At 31.4% G+C, this 18,070-nt stretch overlaps 10 protein-coding genes across 10 annotated transcripts; 4 read left to right on the top strand and 6 right to left on the bottom strand.

Annotated features, from left to right (window-relative positions):
- Window positions 1-109: 109 nt before the first annotated feature.
- Window positions 110-1,436, bottom strand: BX663DRAFT_547758 (uncharacterized protein; the record flags this gene model as incomplete). Its single annotated transcript, XM_051531034.1, has 2 exons — window positions 110-1,242; window positions 1,370-1,436. The coding sequence occupies 2 exons, from the start codon at window positions 1,434-1,436 to the stop codon at window positions 110-112; spliced, it is 1,200 nt and encodes a 399-aa protein (XP_051388126.1).
- Window positions 1,437-1,705: 269 nt separating this feature from the next.
- Window positions 1,706-2,482, top strand: BX663DRAFT_557305 (ankyrin repeat-containing domain protein; the record flags this gene model as incomplete). The annotated part of the gene is made up of 5 exons (XM_051531758.1): window positions 1,706-1,763; window positions 1,826-1,946; window positions 2,030-2,209; window positions 2,277-2,376; window positions 2,447-2,482. Exons 1-5 carry the CDS (start codon window positions 1,733-1,735, stop codon window positions 2,480-2,482), a joined length of 468 nt encoding a protein of 155 aa, XP_051388125.1. The 5' UTR covers window positions 1,706-1,732.
- BX663DRAFT_493117 (YL1 nuclear protein C-terminal domain-containing protein) lies at window positions 2,465-3,143 on the bottom strand. Its single transcript, XM_051525320.1, has 3 exons — window positions 3,031-3,143; window positions 2,810-2,969; window positions 2,465-2,733 (listed from the first exon to the last, which is right to left on the bottom strand). Exons 2-3 carry the CDS (start codon window positions 2,847-2,849, stop codon window positions 2,534-2,536), a joined length of 240 nt encoding a protein of 79 aa, XP_051388124.1. The 5' UTR covers window positions 2,850-2,969; window positions 3,031-3,143; the 3' UTR covers window positions 2,465-2,533.
- A 555-nt stretch (window positions 3,144-3,698) lies between these two features.
- BX663DRAFT_21599 (26S protease regulatory subunit 4) lies at window positions 3,699-5,138 on the top strand. Its single transcript, XM_051521780.1, has one exon. The coding sequence runs from the start codon at window positions 3,870-3,872 to the stop codon at window positions 4,881-4,883; it is 1,014 nt and encodes a 337-aa protein (XP_051388123.1). The 5' UTR covers window positions 3,699-3,869; the 3' UTR covers window positions 4,884-5,138.
- A 191-nt stretch (window positions 5,139-5,329) lies between these two features.
- Window positions 5,330-6,291, bottom strand: BX663DRAFT_528655 (uncharacterized protein; the record flags this gene model as incomplete). The annotated part of the gene is made up of 3 exons (XM_051530174.1): window positions 5,330-5,964; window positions 6,047-6,166; window positions 6,240-6,291. 3 exons carry the CDS (start codon window positions 6,289-6,291, stop codon window positions 5,330-5,332), a joined length of 807 nt encoding a protein of 268 aa, XP_051388122.1.
- An 817-nt stretch (window positions 6,292-7,108) lies between these two features.
- BX663DRAFT_493104 (uncharacterized protein) lies at window positions 7,109-7,522 on the bottom strand (the record flags this gene model as incomplete). Its single annotated transcript, XM_051525319.1, has 1 exon — window positions 7,109-7,522. A coding segment is annotated over exon 1 (251 nt), but the record flags the coding sequence as incomplete, so codon positions are not given.
- A 1,764-nt stretch (window positions 7,523-9,286) lies between these two features.
- On the top strand, window positions 9,287-11,717 carry BX663DRAFT_493093 (uncharacterized protein). The gene is made up of 8 exons (XM_051525318.1): window positions 9,287-9,755; window positions 9,817-9,904; window positions 9,988-10,226; window positions 10,286-10,327; window positions 10,406-10,453; window positions 10,518-10,716; window positions 10,786-11,234; window positions 11,351-11,717. The coding sequence occupies exons 1-8, from the start codon at window positions 9,576-9,578 to the stop codon at window positions 11,663-11,665; spliced, it is 1,560 nt and encodes a 519-aa protein (XP_051388120.1). The 5' UTR covers window positions 9,287-9,575; the 3' UTR covers window positions 11,666-11,717.
- Window positions 11,718-12,059: 342 nt separating this feature from the next.
- On the top strand, window positions 12,060-14,207 carry BX663DRAFT_547752 (P-loop containing nucleoside triphosphate hydrolase protein; the record flags this gene model as incomplete). Its single annotated transcript, XM_051531033.1, has 3 exons — window positions 12,060-13,541; window positions 13,599-14,033; window positions 14,118-14,207. The coding sequence occupies 3 exons, from the start codon at window positions 12,060-12,062 to the stop codon at window positions 14,205-14,207; spliced, it is 2,007 nt and encodes a 668-aa protein (XP_051388119.1).
- Window positions 14,208-14,358: 151 nt separating this feature from the next.
- BX663DRAFT_493085 (uncharacterized protein) lies at window positions 14,359-16,674 on the bottom strand. The gene has a single exon (XM_051525317.1). The coding sequence runs from the start codon at window positions 16,466-16,468 to the stop codon at window positions 14,513-14,515; it is 1,956 nt and encodes a 651-aa protein (XP_051388118.1). The 5' UTR covers window positions 16,469-16,674; the 3' UTR covers window positions 14,359-14,512.
- An 18-nt stretch (window positions 16,675-16,692) lies between these two features.
- BX663DRAFT_493083 (uncharacterized protein) lies at window positions 16,693-17,574 on the bottom strand. Its single transcript, XM_051525316.1, has 3 exons — window positions 17,108-17,574; window positions 17,007-17,036; window positions 16,693-16,931 (listed from the first exon to the last, which is right to left on the bottom strand). Exons 1-3 carry the CDS (start codon window positions 17,520-17,522, stop codon window positions 16,720-16,722), a joined length of 657 nt encoding a protein of 218 aa, XP_051388117.1. The 5' UTR covers window positions 17,523-17,574; the 3' UTR covers window positions 16,693-16,719.
- Between the last annotated feature and the right edge of the window lie 496 nt (window positions 17,575-18,070).

The following is an 18,070-nucleotide window of genomic DNA, read 5'->3' as shown; positions in this document are numbered from 1 at the left end:
AACCACCCACCTACTATTTATTATATAATCTTTTAAAGTAGACTTATTTTTATTTATTTCTTAGACACAACAAGTGGACTTGACTTAGTTTCGGTCTCTATTCAAAATGTTAGGATGGACATTGAAAATAAGATTCTGGTATTACATCCCCTGAGTTATGCCATATGATTCCCGAAATATAATAAGATACTCTGAAACGAATATCTAAAGTTTGCTTTGGTAAAGGTGAAGATAAGTCTTCATTCAAAACTGAACAAGCACTCAAGAGGGTCTTTAAAGTGGGGTTCGTTGCGTCTCGTGTTAATTGAATAAGGATGGGTATAGTGACGATCTGATCAATAGATCTTGGTTTCAAAACGACATGACCTGAATGTCCAGAACCAACGATTTCTCCAGAGGAGCCTTCAATGACATTGATAGCAAAATCTTTCATTTGAGTTGGAATCCAACTTTCAGAATTAAGGACAGTAAAGTTGACAATCCAATTAGCCTCTATTGAAGTCGATGTATAATTTGCTGTCGTTCCATCCTTTAAACCCGCAGCTATAAATCGTAAAGTAGGTTCTCGAGGCCAAACGAAATACCAAATGACACCAACAGCAGAGATAAAGATGAATAGAATGAAAACTAGTTTTTGACCGCTCATACCCAATCTTCGTTCCCACCATTTCTTTTTCTTGACAGGTGGAAGTGATTGAATGAGTACTGAGGGTGTCGTTGTTGGTTTCGTTCCCCTTAGATTCATATCACTTTGATAAGGTGTATAATAAGGATAATCATTCATCATATCCATATTGATATTATCTTGTAATATTGAACCTACAGGACCACGAGCATGATTATGATCTGCTGCTGCTGCTGCTGCTTGAGGTGAATTGAAACTAGGTAAATCATCCACATTATCTTCTTGTAAAAAAATAGATTCAGCCGAATTATAGGGATCATGTCTGTGATTCGAATAAGGTAAATAGGAATTACCGTCTTTCTTTCTTCTTCCTCTTCTTCTTTCCTCCTCTTCATGATGTTGCTTCCTATCTTCATTTCTAATCCTTGGAGCATATGGATCTTGCGGTTCATAATAAGATTCTTCTGTTCTGTATAATACATGTTTTTTTATAGGTACATTATTCATAGTAGTAGTTGCTAAACGTGTAGTACTACTACTTTCTGAAGCTGATCTTGAATGTAATAATTGTTCTGAGTTAATACTAGGTACCGAATTATAATAACTGTGTTGTCCATCTTTATCATAAATATAATATATATATATATATATATATATATAGATATATAGCAATAAAAGAGGGAGTAGAAAGGTTATTTATAAGATATAAGATGGGATATGATCTCTATGTAATCTTGATTTTACCTGGACTTTGAGTTTTTCTAGTAGCTCTATAAGGGTCTTGTTTAAAAGAAGTGTGACTTTGTGACATTTATAGTAGCATTAAAAAAAAATGGGTAAAGAGAGAAAGAAAAGAAAAGAAGATAGAGAGAAAAAAAAATTAATATTGTGATAAAATTCATTATTGGTGGTGAGAGGGGGGGGAGGGAGGGGCTCCTTTTCTATGGTTTTTTAATGTGTACAACATAATGTAGAAGGTTAAAAATAAATTCCAGTCTCGACTCTAAAAAAGAAAAAAAAAAAAAAGAATGAATTATAGCTCAGTAAAAGAGTTGTAATAGGTCTTTTTCATTTTTTATACACATATCTATTTTCACTGCGCTAAAAATGTCAGACGAATTAGAAGGGGCCACAAATAGTAAATATACAAATGAACCTATCTTGAACTTGAATCAACATGAATGTAAACATCTATTATAGATGACCTTATGTTAGCTGCCTGTAGAAATGATCAAGATGACATGTTGGAAGATATTTTGAAAGAAGGTGATTTTGACATTAATCATTCAGATCCTTTAGGTGATACAGCTCTTCATTATGCGTATTGTACCAAATAGATACATATATTCGTTTTGTTAATGTCTTCATTTAAATAACCTAATCTAATTATAAATTTTCGAGCAGTGCTCGGTTTGGATCATTAACTTGTATGGAAATGTTACTTCGAGTGCCTGACATTAATGTGAATCAAAAAAACAAAAAGGAAGGAAATACACCATTACATTTAGCTGTTCAATATGAAGACGATCCAGAAGTAGCTATAGGCATGGTTGCTCTCCTTATTGATGTTGGAGCTGATCCAAGGTAATATTATATGTATACAAATACATGTGTTTATTTAATGACCTGTTTACTTTTATATTATTTTTAGAGTTAAAAATAAGGCAGGACAGACTGTAGCTGATTATGTTACTAACAGAAGAGATGACATGGCAGACTTAATCACACAGGCATTAGCAGGATATAATATGGTAAAAAAATATATATACATATTTTTATTTGTGGTTTGCACATGTATTTAAACTCTTATATAAATAATAGGTAGAATCTGATGATGAGAATTTTAATATTGAATAAAATGTTTAGTTTTGTATAAATACATATACATGTGTGTGTATATATTTACTCTTATTTTAATACAACAGCTGCATTTCTACTAGCTAAATAAGCTTGGACATTAGGAACTCCTAAAGTACGAATCAATTGATAAATTTCAGAATTATGGTATCGTAAACCTGTCTTAGGATCTGTATATTTAGCTTCTAATCCTGTAATGTCACAATATTTTTTTTGAGGTAAAACAGAAGGTGGGCATTCAATATTTTCATCTAGATAAATTAATGGAATTAATTTTTTTTTTTTTTTGAAAGTGTTCAGATCAGTTCATTATGACATCTTCCTTACATGTTGGGATGTTTAAAGAAAGTTCACGATCTCTTTCCATGGTTAAAATCTGCTTCAAATTCTTATTTTTCTTTACTGTTTTGTAATGTATATTTTTAAATGGTTTATTTATTGTTAATAAGTTGAGTGGCCCTTCATAGTCATCATCACTTTCTGTTGCCTAAGTTGACTCATTTAGATTTTTTGTTCAAATTACATTGTATAAAACAGTTATCTATTACCCGTTTTCCAAAATTTGATTTCTTTGTATTTTTCTTGGGAGCCCTTTTTTATTTATTTACAGTTTATTATTATTATTAGTACTTCTCATACATAATAACAATTAATATTGTTTCTTACATAATTTAAACAAGTTACAAAACAAAAAAAAAAAAAAAAAAAAAAGCTGACTGCAAAAGTACTGTTGGCATTAACAATAGTTAGCAGCAATAGTTTTAAATATCCGTCGCCAAATTTATTCATAGTATTATTATTGCATGCAGAAAAAAGTCACAGGAGCTGACGTATAGATATGATGCGACGCGCAGACTTTCTCAAAAAAAAAAAAGTGTAATTCCATTTACACAGTTTATTTTTCTTTTCATTTACTTTATACATATTTAAAAAAAAAATACATTTATAAAATGGTTAGTCTTTTTTTTTTTAGTTTATCTCGAAACTATAATAACAGAGATATTAATATTTTTTTTTTCATTCTCTTTGAATATCCTTTAGGGTAATGCACAATCGGGTATGCCAAGAGGCAATGACAAAAAAGACAAGGTAAAAGCATAATCGATTTTTTTAATTGGATAACATTAAACCAGTTTTGAAAGTTTCAAAAAATGTGTATATGTATATATTTATAAATTATTTATGCATAATAGGATAAAGATAAGAAAAAGAAGTGGGAGCCTCCCGTGCCTACTCGCGTAGGTAAGAAGAAGAAGAGAGGACCTGATACAACTGCCAAATTACCTCAAGGTAAACCTTAATGCTCATCATTCTTTAAGAGTTTTAATGTATAAATTATTGTTATTATTATTATTTAGTTTTCCCTACAACTCGTTGTCGTCTCAAGATGCTCAAGATGGAACGTATTAAAGATTATTTATTGCTTGAAGAAGAATTTGTGCAGAACCAAGAAAGATTGAAGCCTCAAGAAGAACGAGATCAAGAAGAGAGAACACGTGTAGACGATCTACGTGGCTCTCCTATGACAGTAGGTTCATTAGAAGAGATTATAGATGACGATCACGTCATTGTCTCTTCAGCTACAGGACCAGAATATTATGTTTCTGTTATGAGTTTTGTCGATAAAGATTTATTAGAACCAGGTTGTAGTGTATTATTGCATCATAAAACGATGTCTGTTGTCGGTGTTTTAGCTGATGATACAGATCCTATGGTGAGTGTTATGAAACTCGAAAAGGCACCTACTGAGTCTTATGCTGATATTGGTGGTTTGGAACAACAAATCCAAGAAATCAAGGAAGCTGTTGAATTGCCATTAACACACCCTGAATTATATGAGGAAATGGGTATCAAACCTCCTAAAGGCGTTATTTTATATGGTGTACCAGGTACAGGTAAGACTTTATTGGCTAAAGCTGTTGCGAATCAAACAAGTGCTACCTTTTTGCGTATCGTGGGTTCAGAGTTGATTCAGAAATATTTGGGTGATGGTCCTAAATTGGTACGTGAATTGTTCCGTGTAGCAGAGGAGAATGCACCTGCTATTGTTTTCATTGATGAAATTGATGCTGTTGGTACAAAACGTTATGATTCTACTTCAGGCGGTGAACGTGAAATTCAACGTACAATGTTGGAATTATTGAATCAATTGGATGGTTTTGATTCAAGAGGTGATGTCAAGGTTATTATGGCTACGAATAAGATTGATAGTTTAGATCCTGCTTTAATTCGTCCCGGTCGTATTGATCGTAAGATTGAATTCCCATTGCCTGATGTCAAAACAAAGCGTAGAATCTTTAATATTCATACTTCAAGGATGACTTTGGCTGATGATGTTGATTTAGAAGAATTTGTCATGTCAAAGGATGATCTATCAGGCGCTGATATCAAGGTAATTTAAGATAGATAAAGAAAAAAGGAATGATACATATTTATTTTTTTTTTATTATTATTTTATTATAGGCTATTTGTACGGAGGCGGGCTTAATGGCATTACGTGAACGTCGTATGAAAGTTATAGCAGAAGATTTCCGTAAAGCAAAGGAGAAAGTATTGTATAGAAAGAGTGAAGGCACTCCTGAAGGTCTTTATCTTTAAATAAATAACTGTCGTCTAATAAAGAAAGAAAAAAATATACAAAAAAAAATATACATGTACAAAATTTATACATGTAGAATACATTAAGACTTTATTCCATAATATTAAATACTCGACATGTATTTTTCCAAATAATTTCTGATAAGTCTCTAGGATCTTTATTTCTAACTGAAGCGACAACATGTAAAACAAGTCTAATTTATAAATAATTAAATAAAAATTCTATTAGCTTGGAAACAAAATATAAACTTACCCTATAGTACAAGGCTCATTTCTACTTTTAACCATGCAACCCATTTCGAATTTTTCTTTCTTTTTACTAGGAGGTGCATATAATTTCATTTCTTCTTCGCTTGCCTTTTTTAAATGACCATAAGATGCATGTGTAGGACGAATATCGCACCAAGGAGCATCAGTCTCGATCATCAATCGATCTTCAGGGATAGCCTTCACAACTTGCAAATTTTCTTCCGTTTTCAATGAACAACCATTGATACCAATATATAAGCCTAAATCGACTAATTTTTGCATCTCTTCTATTGATCCTGTAAAAGAATGAACAACACCATTACTGAATCGATGACGATGGGTTTTCACAAGCTCATAAAAATCGTCACCCGTATTACGATTATGTAAAAACATGGGCAATTGAGTTTTTTCTGCTAGGTCAAATTGCATAGCAAAATACTTCTTTTGCGTTTCTTTATCACAAAATTGAAGTCGATCATAATCAAGTCCACATTCACCAATAGCAATGACTGATTTGGAAGAAGTGGCTAATTTAAGTAGTTGATCAAAGTAAGCTTGAGGTCCATCTTTATATTCTTCAAATTCAGAACATCGCGTAGGATGACAGCCAACAGTAGAATATAAAAAGCCCTTTGCTTTTATTTTATTTTATTATATATATATATATTTTTTTTAGATAAGAGATTTACTTTTTTGTTTATAAATATTTTCTGTTACCATCATTATTGCTCTCGATAGCTTCAATAGCTTCTTTTGATTCTTCAAGATTAGTACCAGTAACAAAAATTTTTTGTACACCTGCATTACGTGCGCGCTGTAAAACCAATGGAAGATCATCTATGGGAATACATTCGATTAAAGAGAGTTTTAATTAAATAATGATTAGAAAAAAAAAAAAAAAAAAGCAAACCTGCGTGAGCCTGCTTGCCCCGATATAATCCTCTGAACATGGGATCGGTCATGTTCGCACCAATATCTATAATATGTAATCATTTTCATTTAGTATTATCCACTGTAATCCTTTGTTGGATGATTTATTTTGGTACCAATGAATCTCATCATTCTTTGCATAAAAGAAGATCTAGAGTTAATAGTGGAATGAAAGCACTGTATTTCTACTTCAAATTCAGGCGAATTAAAATTAATTTTCAGATAGTTTGTTTACCTTTTTTGGATGAATAAAAAAGGAAATACAGATGCAAAAATGGGACAAAGGAGAAATCAAATGGAGACAGAACGTTAGATGAGATTCAGAAAAAAAAATTGCTATTTTTTTTTTCGTAAAGACTTCTTATCTATAAAATCTTTAAGCCAGCACCTCATCGGAGTGAGATGTGGCAACCACATTGGAGGTGGCGCTTTATCGTGTGAAGACAGTAGGGCGATCGTTCCCATTCCAAATTGAAGAAGCATTCAGAAACATATTCTTGGATACCATCACATCAAGATTCCAAAAAAAATATTGCTAGTGTTGCACTTCAATACTTGATGGATTCGTTTGACATCGTCTCCTTCCCCACATTTCAGATTCTTGAGGTCTTGATTCAAGCAAGAGTTACAGATCTATAAGGATGCTGTTTAGAACATGTGATATATGGACATCGTTGTACTAACCTTGGAGGTTTTATACTCATTAATATCTAAAAGTAACAACTCTCCAAATCTCTCTCTAACCTTTAATTGCCTATACATCTTGTTTGAAGCGCCGTGTCGAAGACCTTTGAATTTGATGTGATCCTTGTTTTGAAGGCCATCACCAAAGATTACAAGAGGCATTTTCTTGCGATCGCCTTCTTCGAACCAGCTCTTGTTCTTCCTACACTTTTTCAATTGTGAATTGGCAGCCGCTCGTTCCTCTTGATTGTATTCAGCCCTTCTGGCTTTTCTTCTTCTTTTTCTGTTTTTCTTCGTATTCTTTCTTCTATTCTTGTTATACTTATTACCTCCATTTAACAAAATACTGATGCTTGATTCTATTGCGATTTGAGAGCCAGCGTAGTTTTTCCATCGGTATCTTGCAGTGTTAAACCCATAAAATTCAAATAAGTGGCTCACATGCTCCATCATGTATAACACATGTTGAAGGTAATCTTCTGATGATACTGTTTTTAGTGTTGGGATATCAGTTTCAATTTTAGTTAAGCCTAATTCTTGCTTTCTTTTGTGTTATTTTTTGAGTCTATTCATATTTCCTATCATATTGTAATACTATGCACTAGAAAGATTTCGAATATCATTGTTTCCACGATAAGATACAAATTCATCTTTACGGCCGAGGTCTACGGTGCACGGTCTGAAATATTTATTAATCTCTTCTTGATTGAAATCATCTAATTGAAGAGAAAACACTCTCAGAAGGTTCAATTGTCTTTCGACAAAAGGAGACTCTGCAAGTGTATCTATCTGAGTATATAGAGTTCAAAAATAGCCTGTTCTTTTGCAGTAAATTTTCCAAAGCTTCAAACTGCTTTCTTGTTTTGCAAGCTTTTTTGCTGCAATGAGTGTTTCGACTTCAGGATATATGGGTGTACATGTCATTAATAAAAGAAAGATAAAAAATAAAAGACAAACAGCAAAAAAGAGAGGAAGAAATAGTATAGCAAAAATTCAGTACATAATTATCGATCTGGGATCCAATACAATAGGATTAAGATATGATATATTGAAGATCACGTCACAAGATTATCACTAAAGATGTCTTGCTTATTAGTTATATAATACAAGCGCAGACTATCTACTTATTTGTGTGTTTCTTAGACTGGCTGAATACAGATATGAACTTGTCAGTTTAAAGAGACAAAGAGCATATAAATGCTATGTGCTCATTGGTCTTTTTTAATTTTTTTTTAAATAAAATTCTTCTTTAATCGTAATGTATTTTTTTTTTTTTTTGAAGTACGCGTTTAAACTTCTCTTTATTATTTATCAGTTTCTAAGCTGATTGTAATGATTTTATTTGAATAAAAACAAATAAAGACTACAGTATGTAAACTAGTTAGCATTGTATGTGTAGCGGTTTTATTAAAACAGTTGAGCTTGGATTGCTGAGCAACGTCATATTTACATAGTCTGTATCAATACGAAGTCAGCAGATAGTTAATAAATATTTATATGATTTCGATTCCTTGAGTATCTATCAATGAAATCCATCAAGTACGGTCTATGTATTTTCTGTCAGCTTTAAGGGCCATTTCAACATTTATCTATTCTCTATTTGATGCTTAAGATTACTCGAACGTATTAGTCTTTCCTTTTAATATAATCTCTCCATATCAATAAAGCATATTTTATGAAGCGATGTCCTTATTTATTAACTGACTCTGTTACAATATATAAGCTTAGCTATCAGCAGTATGATAAAGATCTATATCTATCTCTGGAGTCATTATAGCAAGAAATTCATAATCAGACCCCTTTACTCTTCAGCTGCATAATAAAAAGTTTTACAAGAGAACAAATAAATGATGCTCATAATTAGTGATATGAGTGCTTGTTTTAGATTTTCAATTTACCAACAACAGTTAAACCCTTTTTCTTTTTCCTTTTCAACATGATTAAAGAATAAAAATAAAAGAAAATAAGAATTTAACAGACTAAAAAGGAGTATGAAATTGATGGCAGTAAAATGATACTTATTTGTAGTCCAAGAAAGACAGATTCATGTTTCAAAATATTGGCACGATAAAGATATAATAAAGTATGAGTATATACCTTGCATGAAGTATCATTATTTACTAATGATATTTATTGTATATTTAATCCTTCTATATTCTATTTTTTTTTTCCTTTAATCTACTTCATCATCATCATCACAAGAAGATTATTCTTTTATTATGTTAAATTCATGCCCGCTGCCTTATTTTGTTGATCAAATAAGGTAATATTCAAGTCGGTGATTTAATTTATATCTATTGTTTGCCTTTCTTATCTCCTTTTCTCCCCTCCCCCCTTTTTTTTCTCATTTCTTTAAACAAAAAAAAAACAAAAGGAGAGAAAGAGAGAAAAAGAAAAACTTATCTTATAATAATAATATGCTTTCAAAAATACGTCTTGCAAGAGAGATTATAAATGAAGAATTTGGTTCCATTACAGCTGTAAAGAGAGATTAACATCATGTCAATTTTCAAATTGTTCATTTAACACTTATTATATATACATGTATATATAACAATAGACAGTTGCTGATCAGCTTTTAACGAAAGGCCGTTTAACAGCTATTGAGATAGCAAGGAATACTCACTATTCCATGTATTGTGTTAAAGAAGCGCTTGTAATATTAATTCAGCATGGACTTGTTTATTTTACAGAACATAATAATGATATGAAGTTAGATGCAACCTATTATGAAATCAATATGAAGCAAATCTTAATGAGGTTACGTATGGGTCGTATAATGCGAGTTACTGAAGAATATCATGGAAAAGCAGTAAATAATCAGTATCTGTTAGTAGCGGTGATTTAATCTTTATCTTTATTATTTTTATTAGGGCTCGACCATTTGTCAATTATTATTCTTAAATGGAAGGCTAAAATTAAGTCAAGTGCAAGCATGGGCAAGAATGAATCAAAGAGATGGTATTCCAAAAAAAAATATATATATATAGACAAGAAGGAAATTTGTATTAGGAATGATAGGTTTGACTGTCTGTCTTTTATAGAAGCAACTTATGTAAAAGTATTTACAAAAATGGCAGTTGATCAATTCATTATTCCTTCTTTACCTCAGCATAGTCGTTCAATTAAAGATCAATATTTAGAAGCTGAAAAAGAGGAACTCTCAAAACTAAAGTTTACTTTTAAAAGTCCAAAAAAGATCATGTTAATTAAAGATATTGCAAAGGCAAATATGGATGCACTGTTTCAACATGAACGAGAGCAAATTGAGCAGATTGGCATGGTAATCAGTCAACACAATTTAAGTCCAAATAAAAAAAAATAGCTTAATATACTTAATAGAAACGAACAGCAAAATATCCTTTAGAACCGGAAACAAGAAAGGTACAAAAAGACGGTATATTAAGGAACAAAAGATACTGATATATGTGTATTAATAAAACGGTTTTAATATATATACAGCGTTTTGAACAAGAGCAAGGAACATTTCACTCGGGTCAGGAAAATATAGTAAGCCAAATTATATATATATTGTTAAAGTATAATGCTGATCTAGTAACATGTATGTATATAGCCTAAAGAGGAACTATTATATGATGTAGAGCCTCATGTCTTTTTTGTCTTGAACTATAACAAATACAATGTCATTTTTCGTAATTATTTAGTATCAAAATTTGCTATCAAGCGTATTAATCGTACTGCTGGAATGATTTTAAAGGCATTTTTCAGGTATTGCGAAGACAAATCCTATCAGGTGGGAGAAGATTTTTCATGTAAATTTTATATACATATACACATATATATACATATTAAAATAGATTATATTATTTATTCACTTGTAGCCGCAGCTACACCATCCTATATTGCTAATATGTTGGAGCCCGAACTATTTAAAAAAGGAGACATTATACTTGACCCTAAATCTATTCGATTACAACAACATACAAAAACAGATAATAATCAAAAAAAGACACCTGTAGTTAGTGAAGTTGTTGAGGGTTATTTTAAACTTCTACAGACAGATCAAGCAGGATTTTTAAAATATCGAGATGATTTGGGTGGTAATCACTATTCAGTTAATTTTAAAAAATTAAGATATGTTATGAAGCGTACAATTTTTGAGAATTTTCTAAATGATCAATTTGGTATTGTCTGTTGTCGTATTGTGCGTATTTTGCTAGACAAAGGCAAGCTGGAAGAAACTCAAATACAAAAATTAGCCATGTTACCATTAAAGGATGTTCGATGTAAGCTTAATATCTTAATGAAACACAGTATAGTTGAAATACAAGTAAGTGATATAATGTGTATATGTATATAAATATATACATATATGTATATATATATATTTACAGAATGCGCCTTATATATGTAAATTAATATATATCAATTCTTTGATATATTTAGGAAGTACCGCGGTCTTCTGATCACAGTACAGGTCGCTCATTCCATTTATGGTTTGTTTCTCTTGATAAATGTTTCGAGGAATTGCTATTAAATATTTATCAAACAATTGTTAATCTGCAACAACGGAAGGAAGAGGAGCTTTTGAGGCGCAAACGTTTGATTAATAAATTGAACCGAATAGATGTTATTGAAAATAGAGATTTATTAAATAAAATCGACCAAGCGGAAGTAGCTAAAATGGAAAATGTTGTTGAAAAGATAGAAGTTGCAAAGGAGAGACTAGATGAACTAGTTATGATCTTACAGGATATTTAAACAATTTTTAGCTATTTATATTACAAAGTTCTGAATAAAAAAAAAAAAAAAATTGGCAGCTCATTTTGAATAATGATAAAGAAGTAAGCAAAAAATGTCATTCAAAGAAAGAAAGAAATTAATAATAAGAGTACATATTTCTCCAGTATTTACTTTTTTTTTTATTGTTTTTGCTTCTTCTTTAGTCTATTTAACAAGTTTCATCCATAATTAATTTTCCAAAATAAAATAATAAGGTAGAATCTGATAACCATGTTGACTCTCCTGAATCTACTTTCTATAACAGTCACTATAGAAAAAACGAAGAAAGAAAAAAAAAAAAAAAATTTCAGTTTCTAATACTTGGCCCACATGTTATATGAATGTAATAGCATTATTATTTTAGCAATCAACCATGTTTAAATTAGTTTATAAGCGTATAATTCCTTTTGCCTTTAATCGTGCTAATTCAGGATACATTCTTTCTAAATCTAATAATGGCACTTTAATACCTATAACTCGTCGTTATGTTAATCAACTCTCAACACAAACAGAGAAACTAGTGTCAAAAAAATATGAATCACCCCAATTCAATACAAAGATTATGAATTTCCTTTATAGTCATAAACAAAGTCCCATCCCAACGTCAGAAAAAAACGTAGTCTTGACTAATTGTCCTCATTGCTATAAAGTACGAAAAAATAGTTTTGCCGCACATCTTAACCTTGAAAAGGGCAGCTATCATTGTACGACATGTAAAACAAAAGGAAGTTTTAGTGAATTTAGAAGGACTCTCAAGAAAAAGGTGCCATCCCAACTAGAATCTGAAAAGTTTACAATTACAACACCAGGTAGTAATTTGGCTAACTCAGTCAATAATAATAGCACTTCTATTTCGAATTCTCAATTAGAATGTACAACAGCATTAATAAACGATCCTGTGTTGTTGGATCAGTTTCAAGAAAAACATAAAATTACAAAAGAAACATTAGAGACGTATAAAGTTGGCATCAAGCAAGTGCAAGATACCTCTTGTTTGACATTCCCTCAAACAACACTTATTTATGATGATGAGTTTAAGATAAACACAATGCGGCTCAAAATGTGCTCGTTAGAGGATCCTACACAAGTTGTGCGATTAGATCCGCCTACAACAGGAAAAGAGAGAACATCTGGCCTTTTTGGTTATCAAACAGCTTCAACGACAGATGATACAATCATATTAACTAGACGTGAATTAGATGCTATGGCAGCATATCAAGTAACTGGTATACCCTCATTTTCCATTCCAACATCTAATTATCAGCTTCAAGAATCTGTTTTGCCCTTATTAGAAAGATTTAATAAAATATATTTGTGGATGGATGATGACGTTGATGGTCAAGTCGCTGCTGAACGATTTGCACGTAAATTAGGAGAACATCGTTGTTTCTTGATCAATAATATACGCCAGGGTGATCAGCAGGGGCCTCTGAACGCATATGATGCTCTTCTTCAAAATCGAGATCTTAAGGAAATCGTAGCTGCCTCTGCTCATGGAATTAAGCATGATCAAATTGTTGATTTCCGAGATGTTCGTGAAGAGGTCTATAACGAAATCTTACATCCTGAGCAAACTCAAGGTGTACAGTCAAAAGATTTACCAACGTTAAATAAACTTTTAAAAGGTCATCGTCCTGGTGAGTTAACGATCTTTACAGGACCCACAGGAGCTGGTAAAACTACAATCGCTAGTCAGTTAAGTTTAGATTTTTGTAAATCAGGTGTACCTACATTATGGGGATCATTTGAGATTATGAATAGACGACTAGCTAAAAAGATGCTGTTTCAATTTGCTGGAAAGGATTTAAGTAAAACTCCAGAAGAGTTTGATCAATATGCAGATCAATTCGAGCAGGTAAAACAATCAAAAGTGAAATAGATGTTGACTGTATATGTATTAAAAAAAAAAAAGTTACCCCTTTATTTTTTAAAATTTTTTAGTAGCACAGCAATTCATGATGTATTACAAGCCTGTCATCATGCCGTCTATTCTTATGATATACGACACATTATACTCGATAATTTACAATTTATGCTGTCACAACAAGCTGGAAATGGTTTGGATAAATGGGATATCCAGGATAATGCAATTGCTGAAATTCGAAAGTTTGCCACTCAACAAGATGTTCATATAACCTTGGTTGTTCATCCTCGAAAAGATAATGGTACAAGCGATCAATTAGATATTCATTCAATCTTTGGTAGTGCCAAGGTTACTCAAGAAGCTGACAATGTCATTATTCTACAAAAAGAAAGATCAGGTGAAAGACGTTTGGATATTAAAAAGAATAGATATGACGGTACTTTGGGAACCATCCGATATGTATTCAATAAAGACACACATAAGGTAAGTGTATTTACACTATATACATATATGTATATGATAAAAAGAAAAAAAAAGCCATTATTTATAATTAAAAATTGTATATAGATTTATGAATCAATAGATGAAGGAAGACAATATAGAAAAGATAACGATCCTAGGCAAAGTATTAAAACTGTTTTTTATAAGAATAAGTAAAACTTACATAACCATGTTTGTTTGATTGCTTGTTTGTTTATTTATTACCTGTATAAATATAAGGACTTCTTCAAGCTATATAATATATTAGATGCATCATGATAACTTGAAATATTTATTATATAGATTAACGATTAGAAATAATAAACTGATCATAGTAAACGAAAAGCCTTTGTAATACAATATTTTCTATAAGCTATCTAGTAAACTATTTCTAGTGTAGGCCTATTTTTTTTATTATTATTATTATTATTTAAAGTTTTCAAATAGACTATAAACTACAAGCTGTATAAATAGATATACTTCTATATTTCTTCCTTTTCGTCTATTGTATCTTTTTTTAGTTTGGATTTTAGTCTAATTAATCCAGAACCTTTAATGGGTTGACCAAGACTATCATAGGCATCTATCCATTGACATGCTCGACTCAATTGCCCTTGACGATAAGCAGTCTTTGCCAGGTACCAAACTGTTCTTTCATCCATATTGACTCCCTTTTCTTTTAACCATTCTACCATCTTTTCAGCTAAATTTAAATCTTTATTTAAAATAGCTAATCCACGAACCATAATATTAAGCGTCGTGAGATTTGGCTTTAATTTCTTGCGTTCAATAGCCTCCTCTAAAAGTCGAAATGGCTCTTGCGGTATTCGATCTCGAAGTCTTTCTGAATGATGATAGTGCAAAAAATAAAAATCGATCATCATATTATAAACAGTCATTTCAGATAATGCCTTGTTTCCATGTTGAAATGGTGTCCGTGTTTGATGGTTGCGTGCTATAATAGATTCAAACATGGTTTTAATTTTTGTTAGGTCCTTGTAATTTTCCGATGCTGATGCTCTGATCAAGGCATACATAATAACAGATTGTAGGACGTTGTTTGTATGTAAGTCTTGTTGTAATAAACTTTCATAAAGTGCTTCAACTTCTTCAAGTCCCTCACTTTTACGTACAAATCCATGAATAACAGTCGTAAAACTCACGATATCGGGTTTGGGTATGTTACTATCAGAGGACATCATCATGGTATCTAAAACACGTTGTGCATCATCTATTCTACTATCTTGACATAAAGCTCGTAAAAGTAAGTTATAAGCATAGATTGAAGGAGGTTCATCTAATCGAAAGACCTTGTTCAAGACATCCATTGCGGCCTCATTTTCATTATTTTCCAAGAGGGATGTTATTCCTGCATTTAAAAGCTTTTCCTTCTCTGTTATTAAAGGAACCCTGTTTGCTACATGCTCAAATGCTTTACAGACATCTTCTTCATTTGGATACTTTGTCATTGCTCGAAACAAGATCCGTAAGGTTACTACATTGGGTGGAAGATGATGGTCCTCCATTAGATCCAACCAACGCTTTAGTATATGCCATTGCCGGTATTGTATCGAGTGTCTAATAAATATATTAAATGTAGCCTGACTTGGTATAAATCCTTCTTTCAATAGATTATGATAAAGGTTTAATCCATCCATGTCATCTTGACTCTTCTCATTATAACTCGATAATTTCATGCGTATCAAAATATTAAATGTTGCTGTATCAAATGGAACACCTCGTTCTTTCATCAAATCCAATATGAATTCCATATGGTTATATTCTTTATTACGTTGACATTGACTAAGTGCAGTATTATAGAATGGTAATATGTCAGTTAATTTCCCCTTCTGAGGAATTGCATAGATGATAGATGAGATATCTCGAGTAATTACATATCTTGGTAACAGTATTGAGTTGAATAAATCTAATCTTAATTGAGTATACTGACGACCCCACATAGACATGATAGAGTGAATTGTATCTATAGACCAATATGAAGCTGCTTCTAGAAATACTGAGCGTAATTTCTTATTGTATTCCATTTCCTTTAACTTGGTGGAGAATAGATACACGATCCCTTTCGGTGGCCATTTAGCTATATGAGAATACCATATTCTTGCTTGTTTTGATGAGTAAGAGTTTTTTAATATTTGATCTAACTCTTGATAGTCAGATGATTTGATAAAAGATAAAGAAGGAGGCGGCGATGATGATGATGGTGATGACGATGACGATGACGATGACGATTTAGGGGTTAATTCTATCTTTTCTAGTTGGTGACTGATCTGATCTATTGCTTTTGTATTTAATTGACGATTAAAAGATGGCTGTAACAAAGCGCCAGGGTATTTAAAAGATCTACAAGATGGCTTTAATCTGTACAATGGAGGTAAAATAGGGTATTTTCTAGGGCATAAACAGAAACGAAATACCATCCCTTATACATGCTACTTCTATCTCGCTTTTAAATAAGAAATAGAATCTTTTAATGATAAAAAAAAGAGAGTAATTAAATTTTTTTGAACCCCACTATTTTTTGAGCCAATACCCAGGGTACCATCGACCGCATACACACACACAGACACACAGACACACACACATACACACATACACACATACACACTACAAAAAATAAAAAAAAATAAAAAAAAAATAAAAATAAAAATTATGACGTTTAAAGTCTATTTTATTCTTTCTTTGCCGCATTATCATTTACTTTAATAACTTTTGTTATACGAATGTAAGAATCAACTAAACCAACTAAAGGAATAAGGAAATAGGGAAAATAAAGAAATAAAATACAATTACGTTGTAGATTTGTTAAACCATAATATTCTTGATTAAACATGACTTCAACTAGACAAGGTATAACAGTTGTCATGACATGAGCTCCATAAACTATTATATATGTATTAGTTTACAATTTTTTTTGTTCTTCTTTTTTTTTTATATAACAATATAAATGCTACATACCAGCTAAAGGTAAACGAACCCAAGATTTATCTAAAGAAGAAGAAGAAGAAAAAAAAAAGTAAGAAAAAGTCTATCTTACAAAAGTATCAATGTGACATTACCTTTAAGTAAGCCATAAGCTGCAAAAAAGAAAAATGGAAGTTGCAAAAACGCCTCACACAAAGAAAAGCTTTTAAACCACCACATAGTTTCTCTTGAACGGTCCATAAAAGGATCAGCTAGCAAAGCAATATAAGATCCATGGACTTGAGATAAGAATGTAGGAAGAAGCCATTCAGGATATAGATTTTGTAAATCAAAGAAAATAGTAATAGGGATATGTGAGATAAAATAACAAAAAAGAATCCAATCAATGGGTCTTTGTAAGATGGGATCCATTTCGTCTGCAAATTTATCCATGTAGGGTGTAATTACTTTTGTAACAGGCTCTACTTTTTTTTCAAGCTTATGATAACTTTTATCCCCATATTCTAAAACGTCAGCCACTTTATCTAAAACTGCATCTATTTTTGACATCTTTATTATTATTATGTATAATGAGTATAAATACACCTCTTGCTAAAATGAGATTTCAAAAAAAAAAAAAAAAAGAACACATATAAGGTTAAAGTATCGCACTTTAAAAAAGAAACTACACAGCACAATTCAGGAAAATAATGTCACATTTACCGTGCTTTTCAATAAACAATATTACGTCGGATATATAAAAAAATAGAACATTCAACAGAATACCGTGCAAATCCTTTTACCATTGTTTTACCTTTAAAAAACCTTATCCATCATATTAAAACGATGAGTGAACTCAGAAGACAAATCACTGTTAGATGTTATGCATAAAAAGAAAAGAAAATACTGAATTCCATTTCTAAAAAGTTCTCTATTGATTGATAGAACAATAAAGAAGATATTTTAATACAAATGACCTAGTAGATGAAGGCCATTGTTACGTCAATTTCATCAAAGATATTCTTGCTAAAATAGACAAGCTTCCTAGAGTGAAATGCCATTATCTAATTACGGGTAATGTACCCATACATACAAGGCAAAATAATTGATGAAAAGAT

This window comes from Cokeromyces recurvatus (assembly GCF_025118155.1).
Source record: "Cokeromyces recurvatus strain NRRL 2243 chromosome Unknown BX663scaffold_1, whole genome shotgun sequence".
Taxonomy (NCBI): domain Eukaryota; kingdom Fungi; phylum Mucoromycota; class Mucoromycetes; order Mucorales; family Mucoraceae; genus Cokeromyces; species Cokeromyces recurvatus.
Note: the sequence above shows the minus strand (reverse complement) of the source record. Positions and strands in the feature narration are given on the sequence as shown.